At 45.7% G+C, this 24,026-nt stretch overlaps 1 protein-coding gene and 1 long non-coding RNA gene across 2 annotated transcripts; one reads left to right on the top strand and one right to left on the bottom strand.

The window, feature by feature from the left end:
- Nucleotides 1-4,761: 4,761 nt before the first annotated feature.
- On the bottom strand, nucleotides 4,762-20,558 carry LOC123746542 (coiled-coil domain-containing protein 40). Its single transcript, XM_069318259.1, has 18 exons — nucleotides 20,170-20,558; nucleotides 18,909-19,042; nucleotides 18,678-18,764; nucleotides 17,798-17,930; nucleotides 17,417-17,574; nucleotides 17,080-17,227; nucleotides 15,788-15,921; nucleotides 15,283-15,344; nucleotides 14,459-14,603; nucleotides 13,187-13,369; nucleotides 11,641-11,783; nucleotides 10,569-10,671; nucleotides 9,769-9,943; nucleotides 8,968-9,176; nucleotides 7,895-8,110; nucleotides 7,540-7,734; nucleotides 6,955-7,113; nucleotides 4,762-6,039 (listed from the first exon to the last, which is right to left on the bottom strand). Exons 1-18 carry the CDS (start codon nucleotides 20,369-20,371, stop codon nucleotides 5,803-5,805), a joined length of 2,823 nt encoding a protein of 940 aa, XP_069174360.1. The 5' UTR covers nucleotides 20,372-20,558; the 3' UTR covers nucleotides 4,762-5,802.
- Nucleotides 11,671-18,153, top strand: LOC123746543 (uncharacterized). The gene is made up of 2 exons (XR_006771520.2): nucleotides 11,671-11,807; nucleotides 17,441-18,153. It is a non-coding gene; the product is annotated as an uncharacterized lncRNA (long non-coding RNA).
- Nucleotides 20,559-24,026: the final 3,468 nt, after the last annotated feature.

The following is a 24,026-nucleotide window of genomic DNA, read 5'->3' as shown; positions in this document are numbered from 1 at the left end:
CAACAACATTATGCACCTTTATCCCTATGCGTAAATACGAAATATACAAATATATCTTTCCCTCTGATATTGTTGAAAATTAATCCAGAATTTAAAGTATTATAAAATATATCCTCAACATTCCATGGTTCAGGTGTAGTGCAGTGGTAAATATGACAGGCTTGTGAACTGGGCGCCCACTGGGAGCAAGTGGGAGCACACTCTTCATGTAAATACAACAGTATACACGGAGTGTGGTAGCCAATGATGCCCAGAGCAACACCACACACGACTTAAACCTCGCGTCATTTGTGGGGTTCTGAACCATACTCTGTTGTTTTGCACAATTCCTTGTCTTTGGGACCTTTTTCGTTCTGCAACATTTATTGAATGCTTAATATAGCACAATAAACAATACTCTCAGAGGCTGCCAGATTAATGAAGCCTCATCCATGGTAGGCCTACTGATGATAGGACTGGTAACGTCGCCTGGTAGATGTTGCCTCAACATGGTATAGGCCTACTTATGCTAGGCCTTGCAGGGTCTGCCAGGCAAATACGATGTTGGATCAACCCATTTAGCTAATAATTTCTTAATTACACACAGAAATCACAATAGCGTGATGCATCAAATGAACAAACCCACAAGGGCCGTGACAGAACAAGGGACACGCACAGAACCCTCGTCACGGCCCTTGTGGATTTGTTAATTTATTAATTAATGTTTTCAGTCCAGTTTTCACTATGAAACATAGTGACATTAACCAGATAGACAAAAAAGAGTGTTCTTGTACCATCACCACCATCAATAACACTCACAATGACAAAACTGTCATCAGCTCCGGTAGCATGAACATATGTATCGAACTGTTCTCTATTTTAATGATCTCAAACGAAATATGTATAACTTAAACTTTAACTGTCTGCTCAGAATAAATTCTGTCTTCATATTATTTAATTGTTTGAATTAAATAATAAGTTGTAGAGCTAGTCCAGTATGAGCAGAGGTTCCCGGAGCTTGTTGACCAGACCACACACTAGAAGGTGAAGGGACGACGACGTTTCGGTCCGTCCTGGACCATTCTCAGGTCCAGGTCGGACCAAAATGGTCCAGGACGGACCAAAATGGTCCAGGACGGACCGAAATGTCGTCGTCTCTTCACCTTCTAGTGTGTGGTCTGATCAACATACTTCAGCCACGTTATTGTGACTTCCCGGAGCTTGTATTACCCGATCATAGCTGCTCCAAACTAGTGTAGAAACTATAGAATCTTCTAAAATAAAAGACTAAACTTGGTGATGACAGGAAGCCTACACAGCCTCATTATCAACCTAAACAGATAAGATATATGGTCCCATTAACTCCCGGGCACACTCAGCGGTGAACGTTATCAGTATCACTCTCCTGTATCTGGCTCACATGGTAACCTACAGATAAGCAAAGGTGCGATAAGAAAATTTGGCATCAAATAGCTGCTAAGTGGATGTAATTCGAGGCACAGAAAATGCAGTACACTTCCGGGGTTCCTTATCTGTTCAATATTCTATTTACCTATCCAGACTGCATGCCTTTGGCATGTTTAGGCTCTATATCCTTATATTCGTCTAAATGTGGATGCTCCTATTATCCGCCATTTGTATGTTTGGAGTTAATTTCCAGTGCTTTTTTTCCTATCATTATACTATGCAGTTGTTACGACCCTGGGTTCTTAGTTGGAAACCAGAGGTCAAATTGAGTTCCAAATATTGTGAGAAGAATATTTAATTAACAATAACGTTTATACGTAGAGTGTCTCATACCTTGGTTCCATTTTCCTTGCCAAACGTACAATGAATCTTGTTTCTCACAAAGCATTCAGACCCTGAGCTTGTTGATGATTAAATATAATATTGAACCAGTTATCAACTAAAAACTGTTAAATTAACCAGTATTGAATGTCGGTGAAGACTTGTAATGTTTATAGCTGTACGATCAGCTAGGAATCTTCCCGGCAGCAGCTTGAGAGAGCTCGGTCACTGGGCTCTCCCTCGGTCTTGTCTGGACTGCTGTGCAGATGTCAACATTTCCCTATGTGGCTGTCTCCTCTTCCTCCTCCTCTCTTCCCTTACCTTATTCTGGGCTTATTCTACACGTTAAGAACTCATTAACACACCCTACTACTAGCTAGGTGTGTGTTTCGTGTAAAGGTATTTTAAGCCAGTGTTTTGGGCATCTCTAAGTTACTCTAGGGGACAAGTGAACCCACTTGGTCATCTACGAGCCGAATTCTGACTCTCTGCACCTATTTTCATTTTAAAACCACTTTTTATACCGAAAATATGTCAATTACTGAAAACGGCGATGGGTCATATTTTGGCCAAACCACCCAGCGGTTTTCAAAATAACTGAAATGTTGGAAAATTGACACCTGCGCGTGATTTTTGAGCCGAATTCTGACTCTCTGCACCTATTTTCATTTCCAAATTACGACTTTTTATGTCGAAAATACGCCAATTACTGAAAAAGGCAATGGGTCATATTTTGCAAAAACCCCCCTGCAGTTTTCAAAATATCTGAAATGTCGGAACTTTGAATCTTGAACATGATTTTTTAGCCGAACTTTGACTCTCTGCACCTATTTTCATTTTCAAATTACGACTTTTTATACCGAAAATATGCCAATTACTGAAAAGGGCGTTGGTTCATATTTTCCCCAAACCCCCATGCAGTTTTCAAAATATCCCAAACATCCCAAATTCGAGGCCTGAGCTATATTTTGGAGCCAAATTCTGACTCTCTGCACGTATTCACAGTTTGAAATTACGACTTTTTATACTGAAAATATGCCAATTACTGAAAGCGGCGGTGGGTCACATTTTGCCCAAACCCCCCTGCAGTTTTCAAAATATCCCAAACATCCCAAATTCGAGGCCTGAGCCATATTTTGGAGCCAAATTCTGGCTCACTGCACGTATTCGCAGTTTGAAATTACGACTTTTTATACCGAAAATATGCCAATTACTGAGAGCGGCGGTGGGTCACATTTTGCCCAAACACCCCTGCAGGTTTCAAAATATCCCAAACATCCCTAATTTGAGGCCTGAGCTATATTTTGGAGCCAAATTCTGGCTCTCTGCACGTATTCGCAGTTTGCAATTACGACTTTTTATACCGAAAATATGCCAATTACTGAAAGCGGCGGTGGGTCACATTTTGCCCAAACCCCCCTGCAGTTTTCAAAATATCCCAAACATCCCAAATTCGAGGCCTGAACCCTATTTTGGAGCCAATTTCTGGCTCTCTGCACGTATTCGAAGTTTGAAATTACGACTTTTTTTTACCGAAAATATGCCAATTACTGAAAGCGGTGGCGGGTCACATTTTGCCCAAACCCCCCTGCAGTTTTCAAAATATCCCAAACATCCCAAATTCGAGGCCTGAGCCATATTTTGGAGCCAAATTCTGGCTCTCTGCACGTATTCGCAGTTTGCAATTACTACTTTTTATACCGAAAATATGCCAATTACTGAAAGCGGCGGTGGGTCACATTTTGCCCAAACCCCCCTGCAGTTTTCAAAATATCCCAAACATCCCAAATTCGAGGCCTGAGCCATATTTTGGACCCAAATTCTGGCTCTCTGCACGTATTCGCAGTTTGAAATTACTACTTTTTATACCGAAAATATGCCAATTACTGAGAGCGGCGGTGGGTCACATTTTCCCCAAACACCTCTGCAGTTTTCAAAATATCCCAAACATCCCTAATTTGAGGCCTGAGCCATATATTGGAGCCAAATTCTGGCTCTCTGCACGTATTCGCAGTTTGCAATTACGACTTTTTATACCGAAAATATGCCAATTACTGAAAGCAGCGGTGGGTCACATTTTACCCAAACCCCCCTACAGTTTTCAAAATATCCCAAACATCCCAAATTCGAGGCCTGAGCCATATTTTGGAGCCAAATTCTGGCTCTCTACACGTATTCGCAGTTTGAAATTAAGACTTTTTTTTAACGAAAATATGCCAATTACTGAAAGCGGCGGTGGGTCACATTTTGCCCAAACCCCCCTGCAGTTTTCAAAATATCCCAAACATCCCAAATTCGAGGCCTGAGCCATATTTTGGAGCCAAATTCTGGCTCACTGCACGTATTCGCAGTTTGAAATTACGACTTTTTATATTGAAAATATGCCAATTACTGAGAGCGGCGGTGGGTCACATTTTGCCCAAACCCCCCTACAGTTTTCAAAATATCCCAAACATCCCTAATTTGAGGCCTGAGCCATATTTTGGAGCCAAATTCTGGCTCTCTGCACGTATTCGCAGTTTGCAATTACGACTTTTTATACCGAAAATATGCCAATTACTGAAAGCAGCGGTGGGTCACATTTTACCCAAACCCCCCTGCAGTTTTCAAAATATCCCAAACATCCCAAATTCGAGGCCTGAGCCATATTTTGGACCCAAATTCTGGCTCTCTGCACGTATTCGCAGTTTGAAATTATGACTTTTTATACCGAAAATATGCCAATTACTGAAAGCGGCGGTGGGTCACATTTTGTCCAAACCCCCCTGCTGTTTTCAAAATATCCCAAATTCGAGGCCTGAGCCATATTTTGGAGCCAAATTCTGGCTCTCTGCACCTATTTGCATTTTCAAATTACGACTTTTTATACCGAAAATATGCCAATTACTGAAAATGGCGATGGGTCATATTTTGCCCAAACCCCCCTGCAGTTTTCAAAATATCGTTAATATCGGAAATCGGACACACGAGCGTTATTTTGGATCCAGGGAAAGATTGTACTCTGCTTAAATTTATTGAACTTAAATGCTAAATACAAAAACACAAAAGGTATGACAAGTAATTATGTTTTACAGAAAAGAGAGACTTACTCTACTTATTAAGCTGAGCACTCACTCCTAAGCTTATACGGACACTCACAGATACTCCACCAATACTAAAATATTACTCACAGTAATTTTGGGATGTGTTTTGTCTGCAAATGTGAAATATGTGCAGAATACCGAGCCACGACCGAGGGAGCCGGTCGGCCGAGCGGACAGCACGCTGGACTTGTGATCATGTGATCCTGGGTTCGATCCCAGGCGCCGGCGAGAAACAATGGGCAGAGTTTCTTTCACCCTATGCCCCTGTTACCTAGCAGTAAAATAGGTACCCGGGTGTTAGTCAGCTGTCACGGACTGCTTCCTGGGGGTGGAGGCCTGGTCGAGGACCGGGCCGCGGGGACACTAAAGCCCCGAAATCATCTCAAGATAACCTCAAGATAACGACGTCTCGTCACCCCCAGCAATCTGTCCTCCCAATTAACACACCAATTTTTTTCTCGCAATTTACTCCAACGTGAAAAATGCTGATTTTTAGTTAAACTATAAAGCACCATTACACCACACAACCCAGCTGTCTTGGCAAACCTGTTGTGTTGTTGTGATCTTCATACCTTCTGAAGTGTTCTTCATGCCGCTACTCTCACAGTACTGTGCTCCAAGGTTGTATTATCGCCTCACAATACATATGAGAGGTACAATGAGTACCAATAGTAAATTTTGTGGTACCCAAACACTGGAAATTGTTCCAGTACCTGGCAACACGTTTCTTGGACGATGCTAAATAATGCTACTGCAGTTACAACTATTTTATAGACGATTTTAATGTGAAGGAGAAGAATGTAACTTGGCTGGACTAGTCCAGCTTACATTACCAGCCACAATCACACTGCAGAAGGGGCGAGGAGGTTACTATGACATAGCTGGTATGGCGTGAAGTATGCCTCGTGTGTAGTGCTTTGATTGGCCAAGCTCTTCTTCCTTCACAGCTTCCTCACTCTAGGAAGTTCTGTAGGAGACCCTTAATGTTCCTGAGCTTGACCTCCATCTGAGGGTAGCTGGCCTCCAGCTGCGTCACCACGCCCGTGTAGGCGTGGGCCCGCGTCACCAGCCTCGACCTCAGAGCCTGCTGCGCCTCCTCTCCCGCCGCTGCCAGCGTCTTGTATCGCCCATCCCGCAGCGCCGTCAGGTGTCGCAGCCTCGCGCGCCACTCCTGTAGGTGCAGCTGCTCCTGTAGCAGAGAACGTAAGTGTAAGGTGGCAGACTGTGAAGAATGTTTCGCCTTCCGTGTTGTCTAGCAACAATGTCCAGCTCTGAGTGCAACATGGCTTGACATCATGCAGTATTGTTTTACAGAATCATGCAAGAATTGACAATACGACTTCAATATGTCCAGCAGCGTGCCGCTTTGAACAGTTTCAGCTTCCATTCAGAGGTTTGTCGGGTATGAATGTGTTATATCAACCTTCTGATCTCTCATCCTAACCTTAGTTCCTTAACCACCACAACCCAGCGACCCCCACAAACAATCAGACCCCCCCCCCCCTTCCTCACAATAACATCCAGAGACCCCCACACTGACCCAACCCCAGGCAGACAGTGATCTCCGCCACACACCCAACTCCCTTCCTTTCAATTCACTCTGAGGTCCCACCCACGCGCACAGGGACCTCTGACGGCGTGTCAACAATAGTTATGTTGAACGGGTTCGAGAGTTATGTAGTATGAAATTTTTAAAAGTTACGTTTGAAAATTTATCAAAATCGTGATGTTAAATCTGACGTGGTGTTGCATAAAGCAAACCATTGCATGTGAAGACACGCTAAGGCACACGGGTAGACACGACTCTCTCTCTACTCATGATTGCTGAGGGCGGTGTGAGGTAAAGTAATAGCAAGCGGAACTGGCCATCAAGTGGCTCTTGAGATGCGCTTAGAAAATTTGGAGTGGTTGGGACGCTCTTTAAGTTCTCTTCCAACCACCACACCGTGTGTGGTCTGGTCAACATGATAGGATAAATTACGGAAATGCCATTGGCTTAAAATACTTAAGTACGTAAGGCAAGACTAAGGAACCGATGCTCAATATAGCAAACACAGCCAGGTTAGTACAGAGACAGAGACAGAAGTAGAGATAAAGACCGTACCTCCTGCTTCTTGACGAGTCTCTCCTCGAGGTGCGTAGCGGCGTCCTGCAGGAGGCGGACCTTTTGGGAGTAAAGCCTTTCCTTGCGCTGCCCTTCCTCTTCCAGACGACCTCGCTCTTCCCTCGCTGCCTCCGTCGCCGCCTGCAGCTCTCGCAGTCTCTACAAGTACATGGTATTCCTTCCCTCACTCTCTTAAAGTATATACCATACTCGGTATATAATTTATGATACTTCATATACCTTTAAGATACTTCAGATACGACTTAGAGACCAAAGTTTAGCTATAATTACACTAGATGGTGAACTCGGCGGTACCCGGGGTCGGTTTCTCTCCCCATTCTCACTCACCCTCTCCTTCCACCTATCTCTTTCCTCTTGTTACCTTTCTCTCTCCAGGTTTCTGTTTTTATGGTTATGTCTTTCTCTTTGTGTGTGTGTGTATGTGTGTGTGTGTTCGAGCCATATCACCGGTACTAGGGCCCCAGGTGGTGGCCAATCATACAATACCTATCAGAACATCTGATTCATCATAACAATGATGAGTTATAATGAATGATTATAACAAGAGAGGTGACAAAAACTGACCCGCCCAGCCTTCGCCATCTTCCTCTTGAGGATGTCTTCGTGCATCAGTCTGGTGGCCTTGGCGGAGTTGGGGTCACGCCTGAGCTTCTCCACGGTAGCCAGAGTGCGGGTCTTCAGGGCCCCCTCCACGCTCACACTCTGCTCCAGCTGGCCAGATAACTCCTTCTGCGTCGCCTCCAGTGTGCGCCACCGAGCCTGTACAGCGATACCAGACCCGTGACCTTTAGTTCTCACTTATATCAAGATGAACAAAAGCAGTTTTTGAAGTCTGGCATTGATACACAGCTGACGTGAGCGAGTGTTTTAGCGAGTGAGCGAGTGTGTGTGTAAGGTGGAGGGGAGGGTCATCTCTCACCTGCATGCGGGTTATCTCCGTCCTCATGGCGTGCAGATCACCCTCGACTCCAGTTTCCTTCCTCAGAGCGTCCCTGGCGTCACGTAGCTCCACCAGTACCCTCTCCAGCTGTGCTCGCTCCTGCGTCGCCTCCAGCACTTGCCCCTCCACTTCTTCTTTCTTCTCCCTCAGGTGCTCGACCTCCCCTTCCTTCCTCGCCACCTCCTTCTCCAGCTCCTAGAGAAATATTGTAATTACTGAGCTTTAAATACATCGCTCAAGTCTATTTACAGAATGCAGCTTCGGCTAGAGCATGAAATCTCTGGACACGCAACACACACATCTGAAAATAAAAGTGGTGACGAGGTTTCGGTCAGCCTTGGACCATTATCAAGGCCTGTAAAGAAAGATTGGTTGAGACAATATATTGGGTCAGAATATGTGGTAGAAGGCGCGAAGGTGTGAACTATTTGTAGTAGTATACCATACTTTTTCTACCACTCTTTCTATTCACGACTTGATAAAGGTCCAGGACAGACTGAAACTATCTCACCACTATTTTCTGATGTGTATGTTAACGAAAACATAAGAGGGAGTGAAAAACAGAAGCAACACGAGCACAGAGATAACGAAGAACCACCACGACTGTCCTCATTAGTCTAGCATGAACATACAGGAGTAAATGATTAATGAATGAATTAAAATATAAAAATGCTCGAGAATGTAATATTATAATCATAATAATAAGACGATGAGTCACAATAACGTGGCTGAAATCTGTTGACCAGACCACACACTAGAACGTCGTCGTCCCTTCCCTTTCTAGTGTGTGGTCTGGTCAACATAATAATGAGAATAAAATTTAGGAAAACGTACCTACACACAAAACGAGTTAAAAGCAGAATGTTGGATTTCTAGATAAAGCACGTATATATTATGCCTAAAGACACTAGTATGCGCAGCGTTCCGCGAACAATAAACAAAAGAACAAAGCCATAGGTAAAATAAATACTTCTGAAGGCAAAATTCAAAGATCTGAACAGGAGAGAGATGAGCGGGAAGAAACCCTGTCACACAGCGTCCGTTGAACGCACCTGCAGGTTGGCCAAGAGCAGAGCCTCTGCAGCGTGGGCTTCGCGGGTGGTGGCCTCCCTCGTCTGCTTCTCCTGATGAAGCCTGGCGTCCAGCGTGGCCACAGCCCGGTGCAGCCGTTCCTGCCGTTGCTGCGCCTCCCTCAGGGCGCCGCGCTCCCGCCCCACCTCGCCCTCCAACCGCGCCTGCCGACTCCGCAACACACTCAACTCTGCCGCAGAGTAATGGAGGGTTCAGACGAAGGCGGTGAAGCGCCGGTTGTGGGGTCATAACACAGCTAAATGTCAACGGACACAAAATGATAACAATAAAATCTAAAGACAAGAGTTGGGGTTGATGGTAAACAAAATAATAGCGGGTAGACTTGCGAAGACATGGGTTTAGAATATGTGGTAGTGCTGAGGAAGGAGGGAGGAGGGTCACAATAGGGGGGAAGCCCTGAGGAAGGAGGGAGGAGGGTCACAATAGGGGGGAAGCCCTGAGGAAGGAGGGAGGAGGGTCACAATAGGGGGGAAGCCCTGAGGAAGGAGGGAGGAGGGTCACAATAGGGGGGAAGCCCTGAGGAAGGTCATAATAGGAGGCTGCCAAGAGGAAGAGTCACCACCTTGGGTGGTCCTGAAGAAGAAGAAGAAGGCTCTAAATAAGAAAATGGGTAGTCACGAGGAAGGAGCCACAAGCAGGGATAGTCATGAGGAAGGGATTCACAGTCATAAACAGTGTGTAATCAGTCATATGAAGAAAGGTTCACACATTTAACAACTATAGAACAGAATATCAGTTCAGCATCTGAAGGTGTGACAGACCTTGGTGTAGAAGCGAGGAGGTATTGGCAAGGGTGTCCCTCGCCTCCCGGGTCTCCAGCAGCTGGCACTGTATGGTGAGGGCTTCCTCCTCCAGGGCCTTCCTCTCCTTCTCTCGGTCCTCCAGCAGGAGTCGTAGACGGCGCTCCTCACGCTCGGCCGGAGGTCCCTCACTTCCCTTTAAATCATAATAGTGAATATATTTATTGATAATTTATCAAAGGCCTACGGGCTCACCATAGCCCGTGCTACTTGGAATTTTACATTCCAGGTAGCGAATCTTTAACAACAACAACTGATAATTTATATATTTTATTTCATATATACTTTGCTAATAGAGAATGACACATTCATTAATGCTGTAATTCACATATTCTTCAGATTTGTGAGTGATTACAAAAAGCTTTTGCTCAGCCGTTAACTTTACGCATTTAAAGTTATATATTTCATGTGAGGTATATATTTGAGTACATATTACAAGGGAGATATATTTCAGTACAGTCTGTGAGACCCTCTGTATATTGATAGCAAAGGAATGCCCCGATATCATTTTCCCTGTAGAGGATACTTTTACAAGTATTACCATTTAATTGGATTGTAAAACAACTGAAAACATTTTTCATGACTGATATTTTGTTGTATATTTACTAGTCAACACAACAGTTTGGTTCCACTGTTTATATCGTGAAGAAGCATTACACAGATACTCGAGGAACAGAGCAACACAAATGATCTGAAATATTTATTTTGCTATCTGGCAGCAAGGAAGATATTAAGCAATGAGTGTAAAGGGTGAGACTCACCCCAGTGAGGTTGAGAACCTTGGCCAGCTCCTTGTTGAGTCGGTCCACACAGCACTGGTTGGCGCTGAGCCTCTCCTGCCCCTTCCTCAGGTCTGCCTCATACCTGCAACAGTCTTAACTCACTACACTATTCTTAGATACCTAATACCTGCCTTAGTCTCCTCTCACTACACAGCACTCATATTCCCCCTCATGATTGTTAGAGTTGCGACTCACTACACTACACTCCCTCATGCCTCTCATATAGTCTTACCTCACAACACTACTCTCAGGTAAGCCTCATACCTGACATACCGTCCCTCACTTTGCTACTCCATTACTTAGTCACACCTGTCTCAACATAGTATAAAACAGATGACTGCAGTCTGTGTATCACACTAAATGTTGCACATAGGCAGTTAGCTGTATGACTGACTTAGCGGTATTTCAATATAGTAAAAACCTATAGGTCCAATACCTGGTTAATACTGCGTCAAGACGGTCCCTGGTGAGTGGTTAAGTAACACGTTGCACATACTGCAAGAGCAACCTGGAGCGTATATGAGGGCTCTAGCGCGAGCAGCGAGGGATGATAATGCAGCAAACTACAAGCGCTGCTGCCTGGGTAACAGCTTCTCCATATCAACCTACCCTGGCTTTGCGCCCTGGTGAAGCCACTCCAGACCGACAACCAGAGCGCAACTCCATAGTCTCCTGAGACTGATGGATGCCTACTAATACTACTACAAGTGCAATATATTATGCCTGTAGGACTGAGGAACTCTACTAGGAACAAACGCCAATAAAAGGATGAAAATATTGAACTTGAAGAAACAAGAATGGGTTCCCTCCACGCCCCACTATGATGTAAAATTATGTATACAATACACAATCTGGAAACATGCATACACGAATTAATCCAGCTCAAAACTAAAAACCCCGAGGTCGGGACACTTTTTTCCGTGTGCAACGATGCTTAGTGATGCACCACCAAGAATCATCGTAGTGATTATAACCGACTGACGAGTCAATACCCTTGTTTCTCCCTGTTAATGAAGCGCCTGGCCACATTCAGGGCCGTTTGGCAACAAACCTGGCAACGTCAGCGTTGAGTTGGTCTACCACTGTGGTGAGCGTGTCCCTGGTGGTGGTGAGGGTGATGACTGCTGCTCGCCCGTCGGAAGCCATCAGGGCTGCCTCGGCCGCACTCCGCTCCCGCTCCACCAGCTCGTCCTCCTGCGCCGCCACACGTGAAAAAAGGTCAATTAACTTAGCTACAAGTTACCATACACCAATGCATTTAACACTATCACCTCAGATCAACGAACCTGACTACCAACACACTAAACAACTCACCACAGTCCAACGTCCGTCACCACAAATCACCACACCTTAGACCTTCATCACGATATATTACGGGCACTCTCCGTAGTCGCATTACGGGCTCACCATAGCCCGTGCTATGGAAATTTGGTTCCAGTAGCTGAATCTAAAACAACAACGTAGTCATAGACCATCCTAACACACGTAACCACTAGTTATAATTATCTAAGACAATCGATATAAACACCACCTTGTCTCCAACATGCAGTTACCATGTTGTGGGGTCCACACTCACCAGTCAATGTCGGGGGCCCACATTTACCTCTGTCATAAGTAAGAGTAATCATTCACCTGGGATCACAATGACTCACCCTTGTGGGCAATACCTCATCACGCAGTTGCTTATCTGCTCCACTTCTCGCTCTATCTTGCGGGGTCATAAGATTATCTGAAACGTCTTCACTTTCATGTGTAGGTGAGTGGAGTTGTTTGTTTCACCCGCTGGTTCACTCATCTATGGCGGGGTACCGTGGCGGAGATTTCCACATTGCACATTCCAAAAGTGTGTGCAGTGTGCACACCCTTCTTGATTATGTCTGAGATCTGCCAATCTGGTAATATCAGTTTTGTGAGGCAAATTTTCCCACACTTGAAACTAGGGCCACACTCGCCAGCCTGCGGCACCTGGCCACACTCACCAGCCTGCGGCACCTGGCCACACTCACCAGCCTGCGACACCTGGCCACACTCGCCAGCCTGCGACACCTGGCCACACTCGCCAGCCTGCGGCACCTGGCCACACTCATCAGCCTGCGACACCTGGCCACACTCACCAGCCTGCGACACCTGGCCACACTCACCAGCCTGCGACACCTGGCCACACTCACCAGCCTGCGGCACCTGGCCACAATCGCCAGCCTGCGGCACCTGGCCACACTCACCAGCCTGCGACACCTGGCCACACTCGCCAGCCTGCGGCACCTGGCCACACTCACCAGCCTGCGGCACCTGGCCACACTCGCCAGCCTGTGGAACCTGGCCACACTCGCCAGCCTGCGGCACCTGGCCACACTCACCAGCCTGCGGCACCTGGCCACACTCGCCAGCCTGCGGCACCTGGCTACACTCGCCAGCCTGCGGCACCTGGCCACACTCGCCAGCCTGCGGCACCTGGCCACACTCACCAGCCTGCGGCACCTGGCCACACTCACCAGCCTGCGGCACCTGGCCACACTCACCAGCCTGCGGAACCTGACCAATCACCATCCTGCGGCACCTGGAGACATTCCCATCATGGAACACCTTGCAACACTAACCAGCTTGCGGCACATGGCCCTGGTGTCGGAGACGCGCCTCCGCAAGTTGAGCGTTGCCCTGGAGGCTGCGGTGTGCTCGCCCACTTTGTCGAGGGCAAGATCTTCCAGTCGCCGGTGGCGCATAGTGGCCGCTTGAAGCCGTCCGTACACTCGCTCTAGTCTCCGTAGTTCCTCCTTCACCTCCTGCAAGCATCAAATCCAAAGTCAAATAACAAATCTCAAATAACAATTAAATTGATCACAATTATATATAATTTTTTTTAGGTGATACGAGTGTGACGTTTAACTCGATGTGTTTCCCCCTGGCAGCTGGCCTCCAGCTGCCTCGTGACGCTCCACCAGCTGGTCCTTACCTTGTGCTTCTCCTGGCAGCTGGCCTCCAGCTAGTCTACAACAAGAGAGAGCGCCTCGTGACGCTCCACCAGCTGGTCCTTACCTTGTGCTTCTCCTGGCAGCTGGCCTCCAGCTGGTCTACAACAAGAGAGAGCGCCTCGTGACGCTCCACCAGCTGGTCCTTACCTTGTGCTTCTCCTGGCAGCTGGCCTCCAGCTGGTCTACAACAACAGAGAGCGCCTCGTGACGCTCCACCAGCTGGTACTTACCTTGTGCTTCTCCTGGCAGCTGGCCTCCAGCTGGTCTACAACAAGAGAGAGCGCCTCGTGACGCTCCACCAGCTGGTCCTTACCTTGTGCTTCTCCTGGCAGCTGGCCTCCAGCTGGTCTACAACAAGAGAGAGAGCGCCTCGTGACGCTCCACCAGCTGGTCCTTACCTTGTGCTTCTCCTGGCAGCTGGCCTCCAGCTGGTCTACAACAAGAGAGAGAGCGCCTCGTGACGCTCCACCAGCTGGTCCTTACCTTGTGCTTCTCCTGGCAGCTGGCCTCCAGCTGGTCTACAACAAGAGAGAGAGCGCCTCGTGACGCTCCACCAGCTGGTCCTTACCTTGTGCTTCTCCTGGCAGCTGGCCTCCAGCTGGTCCACAACAAGAGAGAGCGCCTCGTGACGCTCCACCAGCTGGTCCTTACCTTGTGCTTCTCCTGGCAGCTGGCCTCCAGCTGGTCTACAACAAGAGAGAGCGCCTCGTGACGCTCCACCAGCTGGTCCTTACCTTGTGCTTCTCCTGGCAGCTGGCCTCCAGCTGGTCTACAACAAGAGAGAGCGCCTCGTGACGCTCCACCAGCTGGTCCTTACCTTGTGCTTCTCCTGGCAGCTGGCCTCCAGCTGGTCTACAACAAGAGAGAGCGCCTCGTGACGCTCCACCAGCTGGTCCTTACCTTGTGCTTCTCCTGGCAGCTGGCATCCAGCTGGTCTACAACAAGAGAGAGCGCCTCGTGACGCTCCACCAGCTGCTGCGTTTCTTCCCTCGCTACCGCCAGCCGCTGTTTTTGTTTGGTGACGTCACGCTCCAGGGATAACAACCTAAAACAAATAATAATCCATTAATAACAATATACAAATAATAATCATGAATAGCCATTCACATGTTATCTCCCGAAGCACACCATACCCTATTTTAATCAATATTATTAACCGTGTTATTATAAAAAGCAATAACTAGCAATAGGTTGGCTATTTATTATTATCATGTGTATATTAAATATCGCAAGGCATGATTACCACCCCTCCCAGATCTGTCGAATGTTCCCATGTACAATCAATTCGACAAGATTTACAGTAGACAATACAAAAATATAAATAACAAATAATTATATCAGAAGAAAGAGCTAAGGCAATTAGACTAGATAGAGCTTAGAAGCGATATAAGGACACGAGAGGAAGATGGTAGAGAAGGAGGAAGGGAAGGAACGGTATCCAGCCTCTTACATCTTCCGGGATCTGCCATCAACCTGCAGGTTAATGAAAACGGCGATTGGTCAGATTTTGACCAAATCCCCCTACAGTTTACAAAATACGATGCCTTTCGGTAATATAACTCTTGAGCGTTATTTCTGGGCGGAATTCAGGGTGATTGCACATATATGGAGCTTAAATTGCTAATTTTTATCCCGGAAATGTGCATGAAGCGAGGATATGGGTGCTCGCCCAATCCAAGTGGTTGGAGAATACAAATAACCCATTGTGAGCCCCAGAGACTCACCTGAGGGAGTCTTGCTCGTGAAGCAGCTGCTCATCCTTCACCGCCTTCCCCGTGTTGTGCACCTGTTAACCATTAACATAAATACAGTCTGGGGAAAACTCCCCGAGTAGCTAGAATTATGAGTATAAACTAACAGTAAAATTAACAAAAGTTTCAACTTCTCTTAAACAAATACATTAGGTTCGTAGAGGTACATCTAGAATTAAAGAATAATCATTTACCGGATACATAACTCTGCCATAAAGTCAATATTAAATGAAGCATACACTTAGATCTGTAGTGTTGTTGTTGAAGACAACGTCCAGTGGAAGTGGTTACAGTGGTAAATACAGTGTGGTATAATGAAGGTGGTTACAGTGACGATGGTGGTGTGCAGTGTAGACGATTACAGTGATGAAGGCTGTTGTGAAGATGGTCACAGTACGCAGTGAAAATAGTTGTGAGTGTAGTGAAGATGCCGGTTACCCAAAGCTATATATCACTGTGGAATATAGTTAACGTGTACCTGGGCTCGGAGACCGGCTTGCTGGGCAAGGAGCTCATGTAGGTGTTGGCGGACTAGGGCTTGTTCCTGCGAGCGTCGCTGTAGCATGATAACGTTGGTCTCCCAGGCCCGCCGCACGCCCACGCTCTCACTCTCTGTTGTTGTGGTTATAGATTCAGCTACTCGCAACAAGTTCCAAGTAGCACGGGCTATGGTGAGCCCGTAGCTTACCTGGCACAGGAGCGGGGCAAGTAGCATGGGCTATGGTGAGCCCGTAGCTTACCTGGCACAGGAGCGGTGCTCTCACTCTGCTCAACACGAGAGAATAATGACCCCTGCATCATTCCTACGTTTCATTCAAATGTGTAAAATCGGTATTGCAGGCAGTACATTATAATAGCACATCATATGACAATATCGTGCTATGTCAATTATTTGAAAATACATTTAGAATTTTTAAACAAATATTGTGGTGCTGTAGTATAAATAGTTGACAAGTAGCGTCAAAAACTAATTGAAATTGAAATTGAAATAAGTTTATTGAGGTAAAATACACACAAAGGGATGAGGTAACTCAAGCTATTCTCATCCCATTCAGTACAACGTGTTAATACATACATAGACACACATCACAAATAAACATATTACCAAACATTCTGAGAGATAAACATATACATTTCCTCCTTCACAAGTAGTATGGTATCAGACGTACACACAAATACTTTTATAGGGGCTTCATATTCTTCTAGAGATATACAAACTTAAAAAGTTATTTTGCTAATCTTGTTACTGCTCTGAATATTATGCTGTAATTATATACGAATCAGATAAATTGAGTTTGAAAATAATAATGATAAACATGTTATGCTGAAACCTAAAACGGAAGTCATAGCCTCAGCCAAGGAAATGTAGATGTTTATCTCTCAGAATGTTTGGTAATATGTTTATTGCTTGTGATGTGTTTATATGTATGTATTAACACGATGTACTGAACAGGGTGAGAATAACTTGAGCTACCTCATCCCTTTGTGTGTATTTTACCTCAATAAACTTATTTCAATTTCAATAGCCCCAGCCTAGCCCATCTGTCCCACACTCACACACACACACACACACACACACACACACACACACACACACACACACACACACACACACACACACACACACACACACACACACACACACACACACACACACTCTCTCTCTCTCTCTCTCTCTCTCTCTCTCTCTCTCTCTCTCTCTCTCTCTCTCTCTCTCTCTCTCTCTCTCTCTCTCTCTCTCTCAATCCTTTCTTGTTTCCTCCGGCTTACCAAGTTGCAAGAGTTCCTGTTGCTGTAGCCTGGCACGTGTGTGGAGGGCGTGTGTGAGGTCTCTCTGCTCCCTGGTGGTGGTGTGGAGGGCAGCCAGGGTGGCGCTCTCCCTCTCCACCGCCGCCCTCACCCGCTCCACTAACATGTCCTGATACACTCACATATTTTAAACAAAGATCAGTATGTGTAAAGATCAAATTATGCATCTTTTGCGTCATCTTGGTTGAGTTATGCCATGAAACTAACTGCATGCAACCTAAATTTCAGAATTAATAATTAGCATATTCACACTATATCTTCATTAATATAAGCTATGCTAGATTACAAAAGGACTTACCTGGGCCATCTTGTCCTTCTCCAGGTTGGCCCTGTCCCAGGCCGTGTTGTGTATGGCACGAGTGAGGGTGGTGATGTCCCCCTCACTCTCAGTCCTCGCCGCCTTCACCGCCGCCACCCGCGACCCCAGCCGCCCAACCTCACGCCCGACCTCCGCCTCTGCCCGCCACCAAATACGGTGTCAAAAGAAGTAGGAAGCATGATTCAATGGAAAGGCGTAAAGTGTTGAGAAAGACTGGGCACGTGGTATAAAGGGAAGGTGGAGAACATGGTATCAAACGAAGGTGGGAAACATGGTATCAAACAAGGGTGGGGAACATGGTATCAAACGAGGGTGGGGAACATAATATCAAAGGCAAGTGGGGAACTTGATGTTTCTCACCGTGCTTCCTGGCGTTGTTAAGTGCAGCCATCAGGGTACGCTCCTCTTCCCTTGCCTGCAGCAGTGTGTCCTGGGCGGCCTGCACTGCCTGCCTCGTCCTCCGCCTCTCAGCCTTCGCCTTGTCCAGGTTCACCTGCACTCACGGATATTAGTGAGCTTCAATTCTTGGGCCATTGTTTTCAGTCGTTGGACTCCCATTGCAATAGTTCTAACTGCTAGCAATCTGTGTAATCCTACTGGACGGTATGGAAACTTCAAATGCACTCTAGTAAACATAATAGCACTATGCAGTCTCACTGTTATGTTATTCGTGATCACATATACAGTAATAAAGATTTGACTTCGTCAATTATATAGTCCTGATTTCCTTGAATCCTGATTTCATTGACTCGCAAGGTAGCTTCCAGCGCGCGTCTGATGAGACAATATCGTACAGAAAACGTCAAAGCATTTTCAAACTTGCCTAACCTTATCCAACTTAGACATCCTAACTCGGATTAACTTAACATGATCCAACCGAGCCTAATATAGCCTAATCAAAGCTAACACAACCTTCCCTAACGATATATACGGTTTTGAGAATCAGAAAGCTAAATTCGTTGAAGTCTTGTGCACGATTTGACCAAATCTCCTTCTGCTGTGGACCTTTATAAGATACACTTGTCTGACCTTCAGGAAAAACATTATAAACGTTTATGGTACATTATCTGGTAAGGCGAAGTTCATGTGGTGTTGTGATAGGTGGTGGTGGTGTAGTGAGAGGGATAATGATGATGCAATGAGAGGTTGTGGTGTTGTGAAGCTGACTGGAAAGTATGGTGATGGTGCCGTGTGGTGGTGGTGCCGTGAGTGGTGATGGTGCATGTGATGGTGTACTTGCCTGTGCTCGGGTCACTGCTTGCTGCACGCCGAAGAGTTGAGCGCCAAGCGACACGTTGTCCTGCCTCAGGTCTTCAGTCTGCTGGCGCTGCAATGATCGTTATGACACTTAAGAACTCCCACTACACCATGTGTATACATAACATCTGAAGGGATGTTCTTGCTACTTAAATATTATAGAAAATAACATTTCAATGACAAGTATTTGCAGAATACGAAAGGAGTATTTTACCAGTTGTCTGAGTCGCAGCTGCAGCTGACTCTTCTCCTCCAAGAGCTGCTTGTTTTTGGCCTCCTGGAAGCGTCTTAGCAGTGGATGGTCGGGCCCAAGAGTCTTGAACACCGCCTCCCATGATGGTCCTCCACCTGCAGCAGTACTCTCTGTAGCAGCAGCACTCTGCCATACTATCACAGTCACACACCGCACTCTGTGGCACTCCACCACGCTCTTACAGTCATACGTCACACACCGGGGAGGATTGACCTCGTGCCAATCCTTAACTGTACTCACCTGTTCACCCAGCAGTGAATGGTTAAAAGATTTGGCGGGTCGTATTCCGAGGAAAATTAGGATTAAGGGCTTGCCCGAAACGTTATACGTGCTGGTGGCTGTACAAGAATGTAAAGACTCTTGCATATATAATATATATATATATATATATATATATATATATATATATATATATATATATATATATATATATATATATATATATATATATATATATATATATATATATATATATATATATATATATAGTGTTAACTGCAAGCCATTATTTTCGTCTGCCTACAGAGGATACAATAGAGAGTGATGTAGAGAGAGGCTGCGTTAACCCATAGACCCAAAGCCTTCATCTCCGGCTAATTTATTTGCAAAAGAATGAGCTAAGCCACTGATACAATATAATAACTATTATTATTTTATTTTTATAATAAATGATTTATTTATGATATATAAAGGAAAATATTATGCGTGTAAATGACTGTAAGAATGTATCACTTAATCCCCAGCAAATGTACATTCACAACCCGTCACTTCTTGTATATATATAAGGTACATATAGTAGGTACAGTAGTTGTTGTGTATATTATATAACGCCACTAATTACAGACAGTGTTATATTGCAGAATGTTCAAGAGAGCTAAGATATCATTCATAGTGCTCATGAGAGAAGGTAAAGACATAAGATGAACAAAGCCATAGGGATTCCTCGAGGATTTTATCAATTTGTTTTTATTAACAAGTTTAGGTATACACAGCAATGTGCTGCTACCTTATTCTATATGAAAGATCACACAGTGTAGACCAAAAACTAGCTATAAGTTCATCTAATATGCCCATCTCACACGATGATTAGTCATACATGGAATCAGGAAGAAAATATCAGCCTCAATACAAAAACAAACCAACTCTGACTAAACAACTAACTTTAAGTTCATCTAATATATCAAAGGGCGTAAGGATCAGTGGGAAAGGCAGGTGTGTTTACCTGGAGGGTGTGACGGTGGTGGGGAGGGCAGCGCCACCTCCTCTCCCTCATCATCCTCGTTTCCCGTTTCATCTGGCCCATCCGCCTGTTGGTTCTGGCTTGAGGCATCTTGCTGGTCGTGGGCGATGGCATCTGGTGCGTGGTCAGCGTCCTGGTCGTCGTCGTCGTCAACCAGGGACGACTCCTCTTCCAGGTCGCTCATGCCTCGTGTTGTAGCGCACACAACTCTCACTGTGTTTTTTCTCCACAATACACGCCCTTTCAGTCACAACACACTGTAGCACTCCACCACGCCCTCACAACACACTGTAGCACTCCACCACGCCCTCACAACACACTGTAGCACTCCACCACGCCCTCACAACACACTGTAGCACTCCACCACGCCCTCACAACACACTGTAGCACTCCACCACGCCCTCACAACACACTGTAGCACTCCACCACGCCCTCACAACACACTGTAGCACTCCACCACGCCCTCACAACACACTGTAGCACACCACCACGCCCTCACAACACACACTGTAGCACACCACCACGCCCTCACAACACACTGTAGCACTCCATCACGCCCTCACAACACACTGTAGCACTCCATCACGCCCTCACAACACACTGTAGCACTCCACCACGCCCTCACAACACACTGTAGCACACCACCACGCCCTCACAACACACTGTAGCACACCACCACGCCCTCACAACACACTGTAGCACACCACCACGCCCTCACAACACACTGTAGCACTCCACCACGCCCTCACAACACACTGTAGCACACCACCACGCCCTCACAACACACTGTAGCACTCCACCACGCCCTCACAACACACTGTAGCACTCCACCACGCCCTCACAACACACTGTAGCACTCCACCACGCCCTCACAACACACACTGTAGCACACCACCACGCCCTCACAACACACTGTAGCACTCCATCACGCCCTCACAACACACTGTAGCACTCCACCACGCCCTCACAACACACTGTAGCACACCACCACGCCCTCACAACACACTGTAGCACACCACCACGCCCTCACAACACACTGTAGCACACCACCACGCCCTCACAACACACTGTAGCACCTGGAGTGCTAACACCCGTCTGCAGGTGACATTTGGGCTGTTACAGGTGGCGTGTGACAAGCGAAGAGAGTTACCTCACAGGTATTGACAGCTGGGTATGGTCGTTTCCCACACCAGACCACTCTACGAAGCTCGGTTTCTGTTTGTTAAAACCCGTGTATCAATTATTGCTATGCTAGGATGTTTTGGCTTAGGTTAGACTATTTCACCCGATTGGGTTAGAAAGGTTAAGGGTAAGCTCGAAAGGGTAAGGGGGCCTCGTAGCCTGGTGGATAGCGCGCAGGACTCGTAATTCTGTGGCGCGGGTTCGATTCCCGCACGAGGCAGAAACAAATGGGCAAAGTTTCTTTCACCCTGAATGCCCCTGTTACCTAGCAGTAAATAGGTACCTGGGAGTTAGTCAGCTGTCACGGGCTGCTTCCTGGGGGTGGAGGCCTGGTCGAGGACCGGGCCGCGGGGACACTAAAAGCCCCGAAATCATCTCAAGATAACCTCAAGATAAGCTAGGTTAAGTTTGATAGGTTTCAAAATCCGTTGGCGAGTCGCCTTGTGGCTTGTATCCTTGCCAGTATATTATAATTCATTGTATCTTTGACAGTATATTATAATTCATTGTGTCGGGGGACAGGAAGCCAGAGTGTATTCATATACATGAGGCTTTTATCGTGATCCCCCCCCCCCCAAAGGCCGAATTACTGACCCCGCCCAGGATGCAGCCCCACAAGCTGACTAACACCTGAGTACTTACTCACTATTAGGTGAACAGAGGCATTAGATGAAAGGGAATGTATCCGAGCATATCTGTCCCACCTGGGATTCGAATCCGGGATTCTCGATTGTGCGTAGAGAACGAACCCAACTGTGCTACCGGAACCCTATTTCCAGGTAGGTAGTAATTAAACTTTCTGGGGAAATTTCATTAGCTCTAAGAATAAGAATAATCCAGCTCCTTTCGTGTAATGTGATCACAGCAGACCGTAAACTGACACAAACAAAGTTTTGCAGACCAGGAAGGTGTTACTGATTATCTAGTATCACATGCGAGGCAGGTAGCGTCCTCGTTGCCATGGTTACTTGGCAGGTTGCGTCTCCGTTGTCATGGCAACGATGGCTTGAGTAGCGTAATTATACATTTCCTTCATATAGGAAGGGCATACAAATGTCTTTTTTAGTACCAATAATAAACAAATAAAATTAATCTACATCGAATTAACATGTGCTTAAAGTAATTCATGTACACTTAATGTCAAGTCACGTTTATATATTGTGCACCTCCTGTGTTTGTCGGAATTATCTCCACTCCCAAATTTCTCTCTTTCAGATTCCTGCATAGTTGCCTTCCCCTTAAGGTGTAGATGTATTCTGTATATATAGTGTCCTCTCTTCCTTTTCCATCTTCAACACTTAACACTTACTGCAACTGAATTCCAGCAAACATTTATTTGGCCACTCCTGGAGTTTGTCAAGTTTCTCCTCTAACTTCCTGTAGTCCTCTGTTTTTACATTCATCAGCTTTGCATCATCTGTAAAATTTAACATGTACAAGCTCACTCCCTCGGGCAGGTCGTTTACATAATTTAGGAGCAACAGCGGTCCCATGACCAAGCCTTGTGGGATTCACTTGTTGTATTCCTATCTTGAAACTTCCTCTCTGACTGACTAATTTCTATCCTTCAGGTTTTCACTTACGTAGTTCATTCTTTTACTAGCTGCTTCTCTATCTTGTACAATAGTCTTTCATGAGGAACGGTTTCAAATGCTTTTTGACAATACATTTGAAAATTCGGTCTATCCAGTCTTCTTTTTCTTGTCATTTTAATAGCCCTGTCATAAAACTCTTGTCATGTTTGTCAAGCACGAGTTTCCCTGTTTAAATCCATACAGAGCGTTCATCATGTAGCTGGTCTTCACTAGATGCTCCACCATTCTCAACATAATTACTATCTCCACCACTTTATGCGGAATACTTGTCAATGACACCAGTCTGTAATTTAGTTCCTCCATTCTATCCCCCCTTTTTTTGAAAACTGGAACTATGTTTGCCTTTATACAGACTTCTGGGAGTTTTTTGGTCTCAAGCGTTTTATTAAAATTCTTATATAATGGGTTAAAAAGTACTTCTGCAGCAGCCATGGTGAAATTGTTGGCAAGCTGCTTTTTTTTCGCTACCGTAATGCAGTTTTCTCTGATAGTCATTGACTTTGCTGGGCCTGTTGGCAAGTGCTGTTCAAAGCCTGTCCAAATAATATTTGTACCTGCTAAATGGAATTGGTTATGGTAACTCCCTGTTGTCTGCCCTAACATATCAGAACCTTTATTATTTGGCAGGTTGCCACCATAAGGGGAGTTTAGTAGGGGCATTTTTTCATTACTCTAGGATCCTGAGGGGTAACCCTTGTGGGTAGGGTGGGTCCATTACCCAGCCATGCTCTACATCACCTTTTTCCCCCCACCATTTCTTAACATGTGCACCTTAAATTAAGCCAATTTCTTGGTGCACATGAAAAAAAATCATTTTTATATCATAAAACATTCCTTTCTGATGGTGGGGAAAATAAATTGTAATAATTTTAGTTTGGCTGTAGTGAGGTGAAGAAATTTTGAAAATGTCAAATTCTGACAATTAATTTTAAAGTTAACTACTGTATTTGTAATAGATTTTTAATTACTAATATCTTCCAGGTCCATAAAAATCCTTGGAATTTTGCATGGCATCATCATGATTCCTAGGACGTTATGGCAAGAGCGAACTGCGTAAGGGGA

Source organism: Procambarus clarkii, chromosome 90 (assembly GCF_040958095.1).
Source record: "Procambarus clarkii isolate CNS0578487 chromosome 90, FALCON_Pclarkii_2.0, whole genome shotgun sequence".
In the NCBI taxonomy this organism is placed as follows: domain Eukaryota; kingdom Metazoa; phylum Arthropoda; class Malacostraca; order Decapoda; family Cambaridae; genus Procambarus; species Procambarus clarkii.
Note: the sequence above shows the minus strand (reverse complement) of the source record. Positions and strands in the feature narration are given on the sequence as shown.

What these genes read in the sequence shown, in the direction of transcription:
- LOC123746542 (XM_069318259.1), bottom strand. Translation starts at nt 20,371, where the DNA reads ATGAGCGACCTGGAAGAGGAGTCGTCCCTGGTTGACGACGACGACGAC. An exon ending in AAGCCGGTCTCCGAGCCCAG is followed by an intron (nt 15,345 to 15,787) that starts GTACACGTTAAC and finishes AATGGTTAACAG; the next exon opens with GTGCACAACACGGGGAAGGC. An exon ending in AGGTTCTCAACCTCACTGGG is followed by an intron (nt 9,944 to 10,568) that starts GTGAGTCTCACC and finishes TATGATTTAAAG; the next exon opens with GGAAGTGAGGGACCTCCGGC.